General features: G+C 42.9%; 1 protein-coding gene across 1 annotated transcript in view; it reads right to left on the reverse strand.

The window, feature by feature from the left end:
- POLR1A (RNA polymerase I subunit A) overlaps positions 1-20,547 on the reverse strand; it is a 361,957-nt gene that overhangs the window by 123,863 nt on the left and 217,547 nt on the right. The window contains exons 16-22 of the mRNA XM_069204279.1: positions 18,940-19,123; positions 17,402-17,484; positions 12,673-12,831; positions 11,598-11,696; positions 10,950-11,102; positions 6,808-6,890; positions 1,527-1,692 (exon numbers count right to left, since the gene is read on the reverse strand). Coding sequence (XP_069060380.1) covers positions 1,527-1,692; positions 6,808-6,890; positions 10,950-11,102; positions 11,598-11,696; positions 12,673-12,831; positions 17,402-17,484; positions 18,940-19,123 — 927 coding nt within the window. The remainder of the gene's footprint in view (positions 1-1,526; positions 1,693-6,807; positions 6,891-10,949; positions 11,103-11,597; positions 11,697-12,672; positions 12,832-17,401; positions 17,485-18,939; positions 19,124-20,547) is intronic.

A 20,547-nucleotide genomic window follows, 5' to 3' on the forward strand; every position in this document is an offset into this window, starting at 1 on the left:
AATCCACTTGCTCAGAGAGCAAGGGACCCACGTTTGGGCATACCCTTGCCACTTAGGGCGCACATAGCAAAATCAAAATAAAATGATAGACGGAGTGTTGAAACTTTTCAGTCACCCCCAATTCCATCTACACGTGCCTCATAGATTTTGGCAGCAACAGAGGGAGTCCGTGCAGACAACTCTACATGCTCTCAGCTTCTCTCTCCCACAAGGAGCATTACTTGCCAGTCTGAAAGACCATCACGCTCAGCGCATACAACCAGCTTGGGTCAGAACCAATTCAGAAAAAAGTTGTGCCCTATGAACAGAGTAAGAATAAACCTTTAGCAATACTGCTTTGTAGCTCAAAGGGCTTAATGCCTACCTAACTACTTGAAGGTCAGAATAGACTCTAGCATGTGCTATGTCAGAAGTGCCCATTAGGTGACAATATTAGCGTGTTACAAACCATAGTAAAAGATATGTAAATAAACACTGCTTTTATCATGTGGTTTATTACCAGCTTACATAAATGATGGACAAAGGCCCTCTTCCGCTCTTACTCATAATAAATGATGGCTTGTCCTAGAACGTGGTACGAACCCTGGAATACACAATAGTACAACTTCCCACATGAATGTTTAAAAACGCAGCCCAAATGATGACAGTGCCACACGTGAAAACACTACAAAGGGTCCTAACATAAATGGCAACATCCACCTCACATACATTATACGAAGTCTGTTCCTCTAAATTCTGGGAAACAAGATGGCTACAATTACCACAAAAACAATGCAAATGTTGTCAAACAAATGATGAGCACAAGAAAGATTCAAAGAGATTTTATCTGCGCTAACATGGTAATGGTGTTTTCGTGTCTATAAGCAGTTTGTAACAATCATTAACATTGCTGGCATATGAGATGGCACCCGAAGAAGGATGGCATATTTACTGGCACTGAATTATTTACTTACTGTGACAGATTCGAATCTGTTGTTTATTGACATATGACATCGAACTGAACCTCGAACACATGAATTCTGAGAGGGTAAGTATGTCTTCAAAATATAACTTGGTAAATGACTGTTTGACACCTCTCAATCTGCCTCTTATAATGTGTCATGCATAGATATGTACCTGTGAGCTACAAGAATAAACTAGTACTAGAAATGATAAGTAATTTGTCAACTTCATACGGTAGTATCTAACTAATCATATGCATTACTGGTTCAAAACTCACTCTTAGAAGACATTAACTGCAGATTACAAGCAAATCGAAAAGATAAGAGCTCTGATGGCAGGAGTAATAGAGATCTTCGCTGTAGACAACTAAAGTACACCGCACGTGCGGTAACAGGAACCCTTTTCATTCATTCTTAAAGGGATTTCTTTGAAATGTGCTGCTGAAAATAATCACAAACCCACATTGTCTATCTCCCGCCACAAGACTGGATTATGCTCGGGCTCTGGGGCCGCCTCCGCTCTTGGCTCATGTTTGTCTACGGCCTCGCTCTCTCAAAGAACTTGCATGTCTGGCTAGGCTTTACCTCGTAGTTTTCAGCGATGAAAGGAAACTGTTTGGGCTGCAGAAACTGCGTCTTTGGGATGTCCAAGCCATCTTCACCATAAAGGAACTGAACCACACTTCCGTCACTGTCGCGTACTGTCAGGTCGTACTGTACCACCAACCCTTCCAAGTGTTTTATGATGCACCTGATGGACAACAACAAGGTTTCGCTTTAGAATGAAACACCATAAACATAGCGCCTGATATCAACAGATTAGCAAGAGTATATTAGCCACATAAATCACACAGTCTGGTCCATTGCTCACAGTGAGACGTCCATGGATACACAATGGAACAGGTTAACATCCTTGAAGGTATCACAACAAGAAATACATTCCTTTCGTGCCCTTATTAAGACAGGTCTGCATCCAACACAGTTCCTTGTCAGAAGATGCACATTAAGTCAGCATTCACTTGTAGAACCTGTGCGCTGCCCTTAATCAAGTATCAAAAGTCACATTTGAGTCACACATGCGTTATCACTGCATTTCACTTCACTCATTGTATAACGTGATTGCAAGCAGCCATCCTCAGTGAGCAATCTTGCGCATCAGCATTTCAGATGTGCCATGATGGCAATTCTAACAATACCACAAAAGTTTGTTTCTTCTGACCAAAGAGAGTAGGTACAAGAGTCGTCACAACAATAGATACAAGGTCACGGTCAGCTACACTTCATAATTTGTGATTAAGAAATGCATAGGGGACAGAGGTTATCCCTTCGCACATCTGCATAGGTTCTACAGGTGCCTGGTACTTTTACAAGGTGGTGAAGAAAAAGACTGGCAGACCAGTTTAGTGGCCCATTTGTTAACCTCTTTTAGTAGCACGAGATCCATTACCTCTTCTAGCAAAAAGATACACAACTTGTTTGTTTTTAACCTGACCCAATCCACAAATCAAAAGGTCCTTTGTGAAGCACAGAATTTCCCAAATTATTTCTCCTACCTGCCCACTAAGTCGTAAATGTTCAAATCAATATTTTTATTGATTAGGGCTGGCTGGAGGCAGCTCAGGTCCACACAAATCACAACAAGCACTGGCGAAGCCAAAAGGCTTAGACTTTGAAAGGCACCGTCCAACGTTTTGGCTTTGGCAATGCTTGTTACTGAAGCTGAACAGCAGCAACAAAAAATCCAGCATGCATCCAGGTATGCATTCATGTTTCTACTTTTAATTTACTGTTCCAAAATTGGGGGTGTCCACCTTGGAGCGTTAAATAAAAAGTGCCCAAAAGTACATTATAGACAAAAGAATGCAAGAGAAAAAGGCAACTAGGGCACTCCAAAATATTCAGTCCGGGATACGTAGAGTCGCAGGAATTGCTTTAATCCTTTGTATTGGAAAAATTCCAATATCTGCTCAATGATAATCACGTCCACATGTTAGGAAAGGCATAACATGGCAAAGAAACAGCCAACACCTGTTTCGTCCACACGGACTTTTTCAAGGCACGAAAGAATGAGTAATCCAGCAGTCTATGGAGCCGTCCCTTGCAGTATAGGGAAAAGGTGTAGTCCTCCAAATCAGTATAAACTGTAGGCCTACAATGTAGCCAATGTTGCGAAAACCCTGTGTGATTGGCCACAAATTAGAGCCAGCCTGTACTCTCCATGTCGGAGAGTCAGAAAGCAAAGCGTGTCTGTTCCGGTGCAACGCCTGATAACGCTGCCATTATTTACAAGTAAAAGACAAAAGAATAGTCAGTAAGCAAATTGAAGCTGCCATATTCCATAAAAAGAAATATAGGAAAAATTCAGGGAGTGAGGCAGAGAACAATCAATGTCTGCAAATGACAAAACTGAGCAGGAAGGGGGCTTGAAGCAACAAAGTTGCTGGGGTTGCGTGGTGGGAAATAAAGTGGGAAAACTGCCAGTGGGAAAGTAGCCACGCTGTAGGGGAGGTACAAACCAAAGTAGAGGAAGGAAAGCCATCACATAAGAAGCAAAAAGGAATGAGACTGACAAGTAAGCCACCCAATGAACCAAAGTCCATTTTATTGTACACGACAGAGCTTTTGCCTACAGCAATACCTAAAAATGGGCTTTGGGTCATTACCCTTCAGCCATCAGTTGGTTGCAACACCTTTCACATTTGGACCACACCACTGGAGTATTTGGCAGCTATCTTTTTATTTACAGGTGCGTTTTATTCACAGTTTCTTTCTCTGGACCTGCCATGCATTTTAGTGAGCTGAAAGGTGCTCCAAGTGAGAGCTGCATCACTTCTCTACATATGAAACTGCTGGGCTGTTTACCATCAGGGAAAGGACACGTATAACACTCTAAGCAGTGATGACCATACCCAAGAGACATTTTAGTATGTCCCAATATTGTCGTGAACTCACAAGACACCTGAAAATACCCCACAGCAATGGCTGTGCAGAAAATGTAAAATGTTGATAAGAATACATTTTAGGAAAAGCTGAAGCGCAGGGACCACGGCCAAGCTTCAAAGAAAACTCCAGCGAATCCAGAACGCAGCGGCATGTCTCATTCTCAACCTCCCACGCCACAAACACATATCCACCCACCTCAGATCCCTACACTGGCTGTCCATCAACAAAAGGATCATCTTCAAAGTCCTCGTCCACGCTCACAAAGCCCTCCACGACACTGGACCGGCCTACCTCAACGAACGAGTAAACTTCCACATGCCAACTCGACAGCTCCGCTCCCCCGACCTCGCCCTCTCTACAGTCCCCCGCATCCAACACACCACCTCCGGCGGAAGATCCTTCTCCCACCTCGCCGCCAAGACCTGGAACTCCCTCCCCACCAACCTACGCAAGACCCAGGACCTCCTAATCTTCAGAAAGCACCTTAAAACATGGCTTTTTGAGCAGAAACTGGCAACGCCACCCCCACTGCCCCCCCCCCCCCCCCCATATACAGCGCTTTGAGACCCTAACGGGTGAGTAGTGTGCTTAAGAAATTATTTGATTGATTGATTGATTGAAGCCAAGGAAAACTTGTGGCCACTGTCCCCAGCATTAAACAAAATGGACTTATTTGGGACATGTACTGATCCCAGAACAGTGTTGCAGAGATCGAATTAGGCATACATAGACACCGTTATTACACACAATCTGAGCAGATATTTAACAAGCAGTCAAACTGCTGACAGCCATGAAATTGAGGCCAGGATTAATGCAAGGATGGGAGGAGACTGAAAAGGGGCTTCATTTCTCAGTCAAACAAGTGTAGACCAGTTTAAAATAAGGTAATTTTTTTACAACCCACTATTCTGTTTCATTTTCACGATGCACCAAATGCTCCTACTTATCCACGAACTAAGATTACCACATGATTGTGTGCCAAGCTGAGAAATCGTTTCCAGTCCTTGGTTTTAACTTATTACATCAGTGAAGTCTGGCAATTGTAGTCTTGGTTTAAGTTAATGGAACCGACAGAGCAGCCGCACCTAAAACCAATTATTAATGTATGGAATGTCCAGAATTGAGAACCACGAGTGCCCTCGAGCATGGAGGCAGAAGGTAAACCTGTTTAAACATGAACTGTCAGAAGTTTATGCATGACACCCTAAGATAGGCTATAGGATGTGGTTTAATTCTTGGAAGCTCAACAGCGATTTCCATAAAGATGGTATAAATTATTAAAAAAGAAACAAAGATTTTCAGAGGTTTTTCTTTGGATAAATGTTTTTGCTAGAAAAAACTCTTTACAATTTCACAACGTATGTAAACTAATTAGAAGATTTAAATGGAACAGGATGAAATGCCAGTTTCCGTTGCTCTTTTTTTTTTTTTTTTTTAAGTTTTTCATGTGTTTAACACCAATCATGGCATCTAACCTCACAACAGTTCCGGTTTAATTTGGAATTCTGCAGGGACAGGGCTGCCTGAAAGCTGCTTATTTTTCAAACACTCCATTTCATGACTGGTTTCAGCATGTTCCGCTGCTTTAAATCTCTTTGCAGGTTATTTCGTTTTGACTCCTACTGTCAGATGTACGCCGCTAAAGAACAGCTGCAGGCGGCCTGGTATTCACCCCGTGCAGTCTGCGACTATTGCAAAGATTTGCTAAAAACGTGACCGAAAGTTTTGTCCTCACCGGAAACACCTCTGCAAGCGGAAGTAGCAGATAGGCTGCTTGGCAGCAGTGTTGCTCACGCGACAAAGGCCTCGAGAGTGTCCTGTGAGGGGGACCTCGGGGTTCAGACAGTTCAATATTCGGGGAGCAGTGCTGCTTACTCACTTTACCAGAATCGCGTCTGTCTTCAGCTGCAATGCGCATTTATTTGAGGCTGTGGTGAGATTACAATTTTGAATCTGGGATTGCACACCGCGAGTAATAAAATACTTACAACCAGAGAGCAAACCAATATAAGTATAACGCAAACGACTGAATATTGTATCTGATATAAGCCCATCTGGTCAAAAAGCACTTTATTTCTCCTGATTACCGCCCTTCTTTTTGGTGATCGGACTCTGCTAGTGTATTAAATTGAAAACCTACTGAAGCAAATTAGCATCATTATACTTAAATGACCATTTCCATGGAGCAACTGGAATTAACCGCAATTTTGTTCATGGGCATACACTGCTAAAGGCACACAACATCACAAGAATATACAGACACACTCATAAACGTACCCATAAACATTTTGACATGACCACTAGCATACAGACACACAGACGTATGTACACACATAAACATGACCACATCAAAAATGTTAAAAAAAATAGTATTTATTTAATAATTGGTCATTTTGTGTTTGTGTGGATTCTTAAATTGATGAAGGCAAAACTGGGCCAAATGGTGGATGAATTAGTGCTGTTGGTTGCCTGGATGAATGAGTGAGTGAATGAGTGAGTGCGTGAGTGAATGCAGGGTCACATGGTAGTCCAAAGTCATGGCTGTGGGAGATAGGGAGGCTACTCTCCACTTCTGCTGCTCACTCACTCACTCAAAAATGCACTCACTCAGGCATCCATGAATCAATCAGCACTCACTGGTATACACAAACACGTTACTTGACTCCCCATGCATATAACCTTAAACTCACGCAAACTCACCCACCAGTTACCAAGCACCTTTACAAATAGAAACCCAGTCCTAACTACACTGTTGGTACTTCCTTAACATGTATTACCGCCTCTGCGAAGAGAACTTGAAAGGTTCCGTTTACTAGCAATCGCCAGGTTATGAAAGGAAAGGATCCCTTCAGAAGCTTAATGCCAACCACAATTCACAACAGATCACACAAATTCGGGGAGGGTGGTGGGAATGAGGAATTACCTCTGAAGATATCCAGAGCGGCTGGTTTTCACAGCTGTGTCCACAAGACCTTCTCTACCAGCCATGCAATGAAAGAAGAATTCCTGAAACAGATAAAAATGCAGTTACCGTGGCAGGTTCAGAATTGCTTTACAATCTCAGGGTAGAGTTTTTACCCTTTGAGTACTGGTGATGGATATCGTGTCACTACAAGACTAGAACGGGGAAAGTTGGAAAGACGTGACGTGGGTTAATGTTGTAAAGCACTCTAAATGAGCGCATGCGCTACCTCCCACTACCACTTGTTGGGCACTCAGAGTCCTAAGGAGACAATGCCCCCTAGCTTTGAAAGTCCGGAAGGCCAGGATAGCACATGCCAGGATGATGCTCTGTAGCCAGGACACTTGATGTCTGTGCCCCCTGCACACCTCATCATCTGCCCTTACAGTGAATCCACAAAGTCAAGTATACACGTTTTATGCATGGATCCCCGCTCACCACAGAGCAAAGATACACTGACACTTCTATTCCAATGCTCCAAAGAAATCTGTGTGGTCCAAATAATTCACAACCTCCTGTACATGCTAAACATTGACTACAAGAACTGCAGAACTGGTTCTTTCAGAGCGAATTTCAAGTCACATCTCAAAATACTGGTAATATAGACACCCACTCACACACTGCTTTAAATGTTGACTGGGCACACATGTACGCTCTACGGAGCTAGAAGATTCGTAACTTCCTAAAAAGTTAGGTACAACATGTGGGTGCGACCTGCTGCCTGTTAACTACCAAACTGTTCTCCAGACCAGTCGAGTACACCTACGCATCTACTGGAAGAGTCAACGTTTTAAAAAAACCTATGAAGAGAGCACATGGTCAAAGTGATTACTGATGGCCAGCATAGGTCTACATGAGGAAAGGCTGAACTTCAGCTTCTTCAATACCCTCCAGTTTACATTTGTCTGCCCTCAACCCTAATTCACTGGGCTGGAGACATTATAAGCCACATTGAACTGGTCCATGGCCTCCGGGTCTGCAATAATATACAACAATATTGAACTGATTTTTGGACCAACATGAGATATGCTGGGGGTTAGGACTTCAAACATCTAGCCTGCTAGTACCACTCCATGATGTGGCTGCGAGCAATTTGACAAGCTCTCCAGGAACCTAGTTTTAGTTGTCCAACATATATAGAACATACAAGATTTTGTCTTTATATAGTGGTTCATACTGTTGTTTCTGCAACATTTAAGTGCTTGAAATAATTGGTGTTACTATTACCGAATGTTCTTTTATAAAGATGAAGATGAAGATGGGCTGGTCTGAGGGAGGTGGAGGCAGGACACTCGGTATATAATTTTATAGAAATGAGAGGCAGAGGAGTAAGATAGTAACAAAGACCATGTTGCGTGCAGCTCCCTCATAACTCCTCACCCTTTACACAGGTGATCCACAACATCATTTCACATGGGGGGCGAATGGGGAGCATACACAACATACATTTGTGGCTGTGTAGCTGTCCATAATGTGGAGTTTTCCATCAGTATACACCATAGAGATTAATTATTGCAGTACATAATGTCACTGGGACCCACTAGTAAAAGAAGTCCATTACGGGCAGTTACATGTATGTAATTCTATATCATATCCACACTAATGTGATGTTTGAAGAAAATGTATAGTTTTGTAGTGTTGTAAGTTTGAAAAGAAAATGAGAACCACTTAGAAAGGCCTAATTTCCAACAACACAAGAAGGAAGAGTCAAGAAGGCATTAATGTAAAAGGATAAAACCAAGAGCACCCAAGTCTTGATGAGACCTGCTTGTTAAGGCCAAAACAAATCACACTGATAAACATCAGTAGCAGAAAGCAGCCATCTGGGACGTTGCAGAAAAGTTAGCTATTTGGCTATCAAACAATCACATTGGGTAGGAGCATGAATAAACAACCGTGGAAAGGACAAAGCACACAGCTCATGTGAGAAACACAATAAAGAAAGTTAATAAATTGAAAACAAATTAAAAAGCAGAAGCTAAGCTAAGAAAAGTTCAGACCGAAATCTGCAGATTTCGCACACGTGTATAAGTTAGACAGCCAGACTACAAAGAAATGGGACATATTGCACAGTTATCTCACAATGGCCTTTATGTTAGGCTTTCGCTTGGTACTGATCTTTGTAAAGTTATTATGTTGTCTCTTTGTGGGTGCATTATCGGGCCACCTGGTTTTGCTGACTGCACTACAATTAGGAACTTCTTAAACTGCCTGATTAAACCTGCAGACGGTGGTGAGAAGTCTACAATTGTCTACAATTGTGGTCTTTAGTCAGTTACATCTGACTCAAAACTGATTGCCTTCGCCACAGTCACCAAAAGACTTGAAACATAGGGGGCCACCACAAAACTTTGTGTTGCAAAAGTTCATAATTAAGTTAAACCTGACAGAAAGGTCACAAGTCTGTTCTTAACAGTATACATTTTTCCTCATCTTCTAACTGATGTGAATAGAAGTCTTAATAAATATTTTTCTTTGATAACAAAACCAATATCTACAGGGAGTGCAGAATTATTAGGCAAATGAGTATTTTGACCACATCATCCTCTTCATGCATGTTGTCTTACTCCAAGCTGTATAGGCTCGAAAGCCTACTACCAATTAAGCATATTAGGTGATGTGCATCTCTGTAATGAGAAGGGGTGTGGTCTAATGACATCAACGCCCTATATCAGGTGTGCATAATTATTAGGCAACTTCCTTTCCTTTGGCAAAATGGGTCAAAAGAAGGACTTGACAGGCTCAGAAAAGTCAAAAATAGAGAGATATCTTGCAGAGGGATGCAGCACTCTTAAAATTGCAAAGCTTCTGAAGCGTGATCATCGAACAATCAAGCGTTTCATTCAAAATAGTCAACAGGGTCGCAAGAAGCGTGTGGAAAAACCAAGGCGCAAAATAACTGCCCATGAACTGAGAAAAGTCAAGCGTGCAGCAGCCACGATGCCACTTGCCAACAGTTTGGCCATATTTCAGAGCTGCAACATCACTGGAGTGCCCAAAAGCACAAAGTGTGCAATACTCAGAGACATGGCCAAGGTAAGAAAGGCTGAAAGACGACCACCACTGAACAAGACACACAAGCTGAAACGTCAAGACTGGGCCAAGAAATATCTCAAGACTGATTTTTCTAAGGTTTTATGGACTGTTGAAATGAGAGTGAGTCTTGATGGGCCAGATGGATGGGCCCGTGGCTGGATTGGTAAAGGGCAGAGAGCTCCAGTCCGACTCAGACGCCAGCAAGGTGGAGGTGGAGTACTGGTTTGGGCTGGTATCATCAAAGATGAGCTTGTGGGGCCTTTTCGGGTTGAGGATAGAGTCAAGCTCAACTCCCAGTCCTACTGCCAGTTCCTGGAAGACACCTTCTTCAAGCAGTGGTACAGGAAGAAGTCTGCATCCTTCAAGAAAAACATGATTTTCATGCAGGACAATGCTCCATCACACACGTCCAAGTACTCCACAGCGTGGCTGGCAAGAAAGGGTATAAAAGAAGGAAATCTAATGACATGGCCTCCTTGTTCACCTGATCTGAACCCCATTGAGAACCTGTGGTCCATCATCAAATGTGAGATTTACAAGGAGGGAAAACAGTACACCTCTCTGAACAGTGTCTGGGAGGCTGTGGTTGCTGCTGCACGCAATGTTGATGGTGAACAGATCAAAACACTGACAGAATCCATGGATGGCAGGCTTTTGAGTGTCCTTGCAAAGAAAGGTGGCTATATTGGACACTGATTTGTTTTTGTTTTGTTTTTGAATGTCAGAAATGTATATTTGTGAATGTTGAGATGTTATATTGGTTTCACTGGTAATAATAAATAATTGAAATGGGTATATATTTGTTTTTTGTTAAATTGCCTAATAATTATGCACAGTAATAGTCACCTGCACACACAGATATCCCCCTAACATAGCTAAAACTAAAAACAAACTAAAAACTACTTCCAAAAATATTCAGCTTTGATATTTATGAGTTTTTTGGGTTCATTGAGAACATGGTTGTTGTTCAATAATAAAATTAATCCTCAAAAATACAACTTGCCTAATAATTCTGCACTCCCTGTATATATGAAAAGAAACATGGGACTATATTTTGTTTCACTCACATAAGGCTTAATTCCAGTAAGGAAGCGACCAGTCACAAAACCTCCTGATCTAGGCGAGAAGTCATACGGCTGGAAGCAGGGCAAAGATTTACCCGATGCCATCAGTGGGGGACGCCGGCCTTCTAACTCAATCTGACCAAGCAGGCATGAAATCTGCACAGGAGAAAAGGAGTACAACTCTTAAAAGAATAATTTAAACATGAATAATGTGTTTGCCTTTCAAGCTTTTTTTCTTAACTAAGAGTCGGAGACACAAAAGCAAATACATGCACCCTGTCGTCTAGGTCAATTGACAGATATGAACAAAAGCAACAAAATGTTATAGAAAAAATAAAAATACAAGTAAAGAGCCACAACAATCAATCAACCAAGAATATCCTACTTTACATATTGTGAAGTACAGTCAAAACAAGTTTCAGGATATGGCAACTACAGCCAGCAGCTGAATCATGCTGTGATTTGTAGATCCATACTTTCCAAAGGAAAAAAATCCTTTCACTAGTAGAAAAACGAAGAAAGCCTGACAGTTAGCCTCATGGCACGCGTCCATTAATATGAAACAACACTGAACCAATGAGCTCCAAATCTACGTACACACAAACCCTGATTCTGTTATGTTAAGTTGACAGCGCAAGAAAAACACAGTACCTGCATAGTATTCACAGTTGACCCCTTGGCTCCCGACTGCACCATCATTTGTAGGTTGTTCTCTGGGAAGGATCTGTGAAGCCCCAGGGGCATGCATACCTAGGTTTAATGATAAACACAGGCAATGTTGGTTAAAACTCCATGCTGCCCACTCGGTGAAAATCAGCTGTCTAGAGCTGAACACCAGCAAGACCAAAGTGATGATCTTCAGGAAGATCACGTCACTGTGGGACTCCTCTGGGTGACCAACAGAGCAAGGACCGACACCCATCACCAACACCAAGATTCATCATCACCAGCAAACACGACATGACTGCCTAAGTCAATGCAGTCACCATCTCATAATTCCATGCCCTTAAGATGCTGAGGAAGACTTTCAAATGGCTTCCAATAAGCACCCGCAAAACTGTCACACATGCTCTGGTCACAAGCAAACCGTACTACGGGAACACCCTTTACGCTGGGCCCAACAAACACCTCACCAGAAGGCTGCAGATCATTCAGAACTCAGTGGCCAGAATCACTCTGACACTCCCGCACTCATATCAAACCACACCTGAAGGAGCTTTACTCACTCCATGTACACAAATAAACATAATTCAGACTCCTCACCCGCACTTTCAAGGCACTACATAACACTGGCCCCGCATACCTCAACAATCACATCAAGTTTGACAAAGGTTTCAGACTCTTCCGCTCATCTGGATTCCTGATTACAAACATCTCACTGATACGGAAAACCAGATCTAGCGGTCCAGCCTAAAGTGTGGAACTACACATAAGAGCCTCCTCCTCACTTGAATTCTGCTAGAAGCTGAAGACCTGGCTTTCTGAGTAGTCCCACTAGGCCCTTTGTTTGTCTAGATTCTCACCTGCTCATAGCCAAGATACCCATCAGGTCATAGTGCACTTTACAAATCTGCGTAACATCCCAGTGCAGATTACAAGGGTGTTCCAAGAATGTACACTATCCAGTGCTACTTCAAAGTCTAACTGAGACAATTAAACTACACATATATAAAGTCTGTTGCATATAAACAGATTTTTAATTGCACTGCAACCTGCACACGCCAACCTTGTTAATCTCATTGCTGAAATGGTTGACCTCCTCCTTGAACTTCAGATCCACCATGTTGAAATCCCTCTGTTCTTTGCTAAGATGGGCATCTTCCCACTTCCCTTGGAGCTCCTCAGCTGACGCTGTTTCTGGCAGGTTGAACGCAGCTCTCACAGCCTGAAAGAAATGGTTGACTTGTCTGAATCACGAGTATTGGGACATTCTGGCATATAGTCCCTAGATTATATACCTCATCCAGTCTGCACCCCCAGAGACAGCAAAAGAAAACCTACAGACCTGTGCTGGCTCAGTGGCCTTCCACTTTTCCAGTGGACGAGAGCACAGCCTATTTTATTTGACTATCTGCAGAAGGCTGAACAATTGACTATCTTTGATGTGTGAACCCAATATACATCCCAGATCATCTGGTGCTCTCTACCACCCCCTTGTGTTTTTCTGGAAAATACAGGAAGAGCCCAATTAAATCGATCAAATGGCCACCTAAATTTCCAAGGTCATGGCCCCTCTGATTAGGCACTAGGTTTTCCCTCTAGAGCACACAACTTACATTTAAGTCCTAAGGTCGTAGCACTTGCAATTAGGACAGTAAGGCTTAGCTGCATAACTCTTTCTGCAACTCGCAAGGTAAGGACTAGAACTGCAGAGCCATCCTGCTGCAGTAATTTGCAAGGAAGAGACAACAGGCTGCTATTAATTGATAATAGGTGGCCCTGAACCGGAGGTGAAAGTCAAATGGCAAAGGATCCATTTAAGAATCTACTTGAGGAGAAAGATCCCACTCAAAACCAAAAAATTATTTGCTGAGCTGCCAATAAAGTAAGAACAAAGGTAATCAGGACAGAGGCAAGAGGAGGAGCTCTTAAAGGCATTATCTACTTGTCGAATCCAATTCCCAGCTCAAGTAGTCCAGAATTTGACAAGTTGTGCTTGCATATTGGTATTGTCAGATTGTGGACTGGAGGACCTAGATCCCACCAACCTCCTCTAGTGGAAGAGAATTGCTCAGAGTTCTGATAACCTCCATACACCTTTTGTGCAACACCTCAGAAAGCCCCTCTGTATCATTGTGCATTTTTAAACAAAGGCTCTTCAAGCGCCCAAATATTAAATGCAGCGCTATTTTGTCCTAACCCGTGACTTACAATTACTTTTATGCCAAATTCACACAGACCCCAAGGAACTTCAAAGGAGGATGGTCTAGTGGTTCCTACTGGGTTATATGTTTGCTTGAGGAATTCAAGCTGCTTGCAAACATCACTGACCCTGACTGCTGCGTCACTCGAGTTTGCAAACTTTCTCCCACTGTGTCTGCAAGGGCAATTTGCCCAGAGTATGTGTTCTACGTAATATTTTGTAAATCTTTTAAATTGGTATTCCCTATAATGGAGCTTTCAAAAGCAGTTAGGCCTGCAGTAGTTCCATATCACTTGCATTTTGGAAGCCCTGTGCCTTATCAACCATTAATGAAAACTCTCTCTGTAATAAGCCCTCTGTGAAACAAATGCAGCATTTAAATGCAGTTGGCTTCCCTCCACTTAGTAATTTACCTGCTGCTAAGACCAGGATGCAGGCATGACTGCCACCCAAGAATAAGAAGTGCAAAGATAGTTTCTCAGCCCCAGTGTAGAACCTCTCTAGTCCTCTATTCTCAATGCAGTCTACAAAACCAGAGGCATATAGAGCTTACTGCATAGCTTTATTCTTTTCAAACCAGTGCCACCTCAAACAGAGGATTTTCTCACAATGGGTGGCTATATTACAACAGGTGTGGTCTGTATCCAGCTGAGACCATGCAATTAAATTGAAAATCTCAATTGTTTGGTAATAACAAAGAAGATGAAGGACACCTAGACCTTCAGTGCTTGTGCTATGTGTGTCCTGTTTCCAGCTAACCCTGTCCCTCTAATACTTGCATTTAGGTTCTGGCTATGCCTAGAGCACAACAGCTTTGTGAGAAGGACTAGAATGGTGACCAATTCTACCATCTAGGGTAGTCTTGCCATGTGTTCCTTGACACATTAGCTCCCTGTTTCATGTCTAACCTTGCTCTGTAGGGCTCAGGGTCACTGGAATATGTGTCTTTACTAATCATTCTGCTATTGTTCCTTGTGACAGCTAAGCAGGACTTCTCTTGGCTTCATACAGATCAGCCCAAACCTAACTGTTAGGCTGAAACCTGATCAGATATAAACCATTTGTGAACACCAACAATCTCCCAAAGCTACATGCCTGGTCCTGTAGGGAGCTAGGCAAGCTCCATTATGTCATAGCAATACTAGCGTTCCCCATACAATGTACCTTCTGGCGGAGAAAATGACATACTGATTTTTCCCATAATTATGCTATTTCCCCTGTGGTATGCTGACTTTGTAGCAGGATGCTTAACTGCAAAACACACTGATTAGTTCTTCAGGAAGGGAATATGCAGAGTATGTCTTCTTTTAAAATGCCAAACGTGATTACTGTGGTTCTCCAAGTTTCGATGTAGACATACACACCCCTGTTTAGACAGCAAGTCATCTCTGGATGGATGCTTCATAGGCAATCTGGATTTCGCTAGGTCTGTAGCGATCATAATGAAGATGCCTTGGGATACTTTTTAAATATTGAATAACCTTTGGGACAACAGAGAATAGTGGAAAAAATAATAAAATGTTTAAGTCCAGACTATGCACAATACATTTCTACCTGAAGGCCCTTGTGAAAACAACTGCAAGCAATAAAGAGTACCCTCTTGGTTTGCTCAGGTGACATAAGTCCACCAATGAAATGCACCCTATGTTAAATATCTGCTACACAATACCCTGAAGGAGATCCTTTTTCTGGTTGGCTGATATCATTCTATTTAAAGCATCCGCTCTCACATTATGTACAACAGTAGATGCTCTAACTTTTTTTTCAATTGTCCTCCGTCACTTCAGCTTGACAGGCTTCAACTCGAAGCTTCATTTAGTACTGAAAGCTTCTGCTGGATTTGAACCCTAAGATTGGAAACAGGAATCTGTCCAAAACAAAGAGGGTGTCTCTTCAATAAAACCATTATTTCTTGTTTTGGGAAAGCTATCCCCTAAGTGCCATAAAATAATTGAGTGTGTAGAGGGAGGACCACTGAGGACTTTCCTATATTCAAAGAAACCCACAACTTGAGCAAATTACAGCACATCCAACTAAACATCCAGGAAAGGTACATGAACTTGTTCTCTGTGATGGTGAGCGATCAACAACAGCATCTCCCCTTGGTGAAGACCACACGGGCACAGGAAAGACCAAAAGGTAATATCATAAGCGGATATGGTTTCTTTCCAAGAAAAGTTCTGAGGGACTTTGCAACAGGGAACCTTACTAGCAGTTTCTCTTAAAGCCACCATCAAAGGGAAGGTCTATTAGCCTGGACTGTATATCTCCAGAGGATTTAATGGAATAGATATCTGACCATAACAACCCCTATGCCAATGGACCTAGCCATAATGTCCATAGCAATAGGCTGTTTCCTAAACCCAGTCTTAAAGCATCATGCACGTTTTCCAAGTTGGGAGAATGTGAGTTGTTGCAAGACTGACCATCTCGCTAAATGTTCAGAGCATGGCAAGGATGAAGCTCCTAGACGAAAAAACTTGGAATACGTGTCTCTTATTTCCCACAAAAAGGACCTGATTTCAGCTTTCTCAATGTAGCGTCAACTACAAAGTGTTCTGATGCAGGATAAGAAGTGAGAACACCACCATTAACACCATCACAGACACACCACTTTAAGTAAATTGACTGGTGGCCATAATCCGGAATCCTGAAAGTACTGTAGCTGGAGAAAAAGTACGGAAGAAGAACGGACCTCACCTGCCACTGAAGGTGTCTGTGCTGTCACATCGCTGAAATGCACCCATTAAGGGTGACATTAACCTGACTAGGCTTCAATGCATTATTTGAACATCCAAATATTAAACAATAGCCATCTGAAGGCCTCTATTAGGCACAGAATCAGTAGGTGAAAAGCTTACTCGCTGAAAGTGAAGTTTCAAAAGAACAGGTCTGTAGTTTTATGAAGAATCAGACTGATCTTTCAGGGTTCCCTATCTTTATGGGTACATCTTTCCTGATGGTCTAGGCAGTGGTACTTATTGCAGCAAGGATGGTAAATTGATCCTTCCCTGTAAGGAATGGCTCACAGTACTAGTTGGTTTGCCATGTGAAGTGCGAGACTTCGGCCTAAAAATCCATTAAAATGTTTGCCTCTCTGTGGTCTGTATGAGACTGCAGACCAGCGGTGCCTGCAATATGCCCTTGTCCCAAACCTCACACACTGGGAGAATTGCTTGGACACAGCTATTTACCTCCTGCCTTATGGACAGTCTGAGGATTTGTACGACAACAGAGTGTGAGTGTGAGTGTGTGTAACTGTTTTGTAGATAAAAAGTTTTAGAAACAACAGAGAAAACGCTTCTGTGTGCCTCTGTCTGTGGCATGCAGACAAAGCCTGTCATTAACCATACCAAGGTTGTCCTTTATGTACATGCAACTTCATTATCTGTCAGGGTACCTGACAGATATACAATAGATGCCACAGCAACACTACCTACCGCCATAGAGGTGGATTACTTGAATACAGTCTGCTATATGGAGACAATGCAAGTTGAGAAGTCCACTTGAGTAAGCATCTATTATAAAGTAACATAAGAAAGACTCAACAAATTTCTAAATGCAAAAGAGATATCTTTAAGAAAAACTTTACCCGGGCACCACAATGCATGGATTCTTCAATAATTTTTCGTCTTTTCAAATTTGCTCTGCGTCTGACTAAAATGTCTTCCACGTCTGTGATAATAAGAAGAAAATCAGAGGATTAAGACTGAAAATTGCCTTATGCCATTACAACGGCTTTTTAAATGCCTGCTAAGTTTAACAACTATGCTTTACACAAAATTCCTTGAAATTGACCTGTGTTACTTTTCACATCTGATACTAGACTACAGCCTAAGGGCACTGTGTCATATAAAACCTGATGATAATGCTGCGGACTAATACATCCACTTTGTGCAGAGATCTTATGCTGGCTTATCCAACCTGTTACACTTCCGCCATGGGAATTGTAGTCCCATGTTTATAATTCCAACAGCAAAATTAAAAGTATTGCAATGCAAAGAATAAAACCAGGACTGGAAAAGTTACTGGAGCTTCACACTGACACAACAGTTTATGATGTTTAACAAATTTGGAAATTTTGATGTTGGCAAAAAAGACTCAAGCCCTCATTCCGACTTCGGCGGTCTTCTGGTGAGACCGCCGAAGTCGCGGTCGCCAGAGGACCGCCAGTGCTGCCAGTCCTCCGACCGCCATATTCCGAGTACTGAAGGACTTCTGCCTCAGTTTGGGTGGAAATCCTCCAGTATTCGTGCTGGCGGTCTGTGGTGCATAGGCAGGCCCACCGCCGGCCCCACCCCGCCAAAAGGACTCCACCAGCCGTATTATGACCTGTAATATGGGCTGGCGGTGTCGTGATGGCGGTGTGGGGCTGGCGGTGGGAGAGCCGGGTCCCATCCCCTCAGGGAGGAGCACCTCGTCAGACTAGGTAAGTGTCCTCCGCAAGGGAGGGGGTAGGGTGTGTGAATGGGTGTGTGTGAGTGTGTGTATGCATGTAATGAATGGGGGGTGGGAGGGGAGTGTTTGTGTGTACGTGTGTGTGTGTCTGGGTATAATTGTGGTGATGCGTGTGTGTGTCCGCGTGTGTAAGAGTGTTTTGTGTGTGTCAGGGTGTGTGTGTGTGTGTATTTGGGGGGCGGGTTGCAGTATGGGGATCGTGGTGGAGGGGTCTCTACTGGGGAGGGTCTCTACTGGGGGGGAGATCGACCGACAACAGGAATGCAAATTCCTGTTACCGTCAGTCTTTCTGCCAGGGATTTTGGGGCGGTGCTCCTGCCACGGAATCCCTTGCGGAACAGGGACTCGGAATACCGCTGGTTGTATTGGGTGGCGGTAGCAATAGGAATATGGCAGTTTGGCACAGGCGAAACCGCCACACTCATTATTTGGCAGTCTGCACCGCCACCCTGGCGGCAGTCAAAAGACCGCCGATGGCATGGCGGTTCAGGTTCCGTCAAAGTCGGAATGAGGGCCTCTGTCATTCATCTTTCCGGAGATGAAAAATGAGTCAGAACTGAACTGTTTGGTAACAGTAGTTATGTGGGTCATCATACAAATCTGCCAGACTTCACTTAAGCTGAAAATTACTATTTTTAACCACCAATGACAAAACTTCCACTCTAACCTTACCCATTGTAAATCCTCGGTAGAGCTGCAAGTACGCCGTGAAGAGTCGAGCTAGACATGTAAGCAGCTTACCGCTGGTTTCACCCCCATAGAGTTCATAGCAACAGTGCACCAAGCCATAAGCTGAGCTGCCATAGTGTGCTTTGTCCAGAACACCGCAGAGTAACTCCCCTTTTCTAATAATAACCTGGAGAAAAGCAAGCAAACAAATGTATGGGACTTAAGAACACGTGTACGCTTCATCTACAGAAAAAACATGCAGAATATATGATAAACTGACATCAATAAGACAAAATATTTTTTTAAAGGTTTAAACTTCAAGGATGATAATGTAGAAATGGAAGTGTGAGGACAGATGAGCACCTAGAATCTACTAAGGTAGGCTAACCAAAGGCAGGCATCTTGCTGTGAGCTCATTCTCTGAGGCATAGAAGATAAACAAGCCGCAAGATGGCCGCCTTGGGGTGGTCTGATTTGGTGTTGCAAGTGCCATCTATACTATAAAGGTGGCTAACAGATGAAGGCAGTGAGTAGTATATCATCTAGTCACAGAATGGTACAGAACATCTGTAACAAAGCCTCTCCTGAACAGACAAAATATGTGATCAGAGGATTTTCCTTCTCATACACAGTGCATTTTAAAAAACAAGATACAGGACTGAAAAAAGGTGACAGCTGTAGAAAAACATTTGCAACTAAATGATGGGAGATTTCTGATGTTGACAAATGGTTTCCCCCTTGTCCAGTTTGAACCTAGCAGTTCAGGTTTGGGCTGATCTGGACAAATTCGAGAGAATGCCTGCTCGGCTGTGGCAAGGAACGATGAAGGAACTGACATGCTCTCGAAACATGTATCGCCAAGAACAGAAAAGGAACACAGGAACAGGTAGACGAGAGAACATGTGCACAGACTAGTCAAAGCAGTAAGTGTGGCAAGTGTTTCCGGCAGGTAATCTAATGCTAGGCCCAAAATAAAGATGTCCGATCAAGAGAATCTAACACATAAACTGCTCCCATCACACAGCCAACACCAAAGAGAGTGCGGCATTAACCTGTATGTTTTTTTAAGGTTAGAAAAGCCTACATGTTCACTGAGTAGACAACAGACTTGGCACTAGTTAGGTTAAGCATTATGAGATTCGCAGTCACACTTTAGTATACTCCAAACTCATAACTGAAAGACACCTCATGAGTTTAATTGGCAGGTCCTCTTGCTCACCCTCTACCTTCAGAGCACAACGACATGGTAAATCCGCCCAACAACCACCCGAACACATCATACTGAGCAAGGTCTGTCCACAGGCACCACCAGTGCAACCTGCTTCTTTGGGTATATCCACAACCACAAACATATACCTTGGTATACTAAATGTGGCAACTAATTGGTGTGTATGCCCATTTAAATACTTCATAACATATGATGCGCCCGGAGAGGTACTTGTAACTGGGTATTTTTCCAGTTCTAGGATTTATTTTTACACATCATACTGCCAGGCGGATTAGTGTAATTGGTCCAACTGAGCCGAAGCAAAGACTTTAAGAATTATACATTAACAAACTGCTACTTGAAGAGCTCGACTCTCTTAAAAGAAAACCCTGGGGCAGGATACA

This window comes from Pleurodeles waltl, chromosome 1_2 (genome assembly GCF_031143425.1).
Source record: "Pleurodeles waltl isolate 20211129_DDA chromosome 1_2, aPleWal1.hap1.20221129, whole genome shotgun sequence".
NCBI classification, from domain to species: Eukaryota; Metazoa; Chordata; class Amphibia; order Caudata; family Salamandridae; genus Pleurodeles; species Pleurodeles waltl.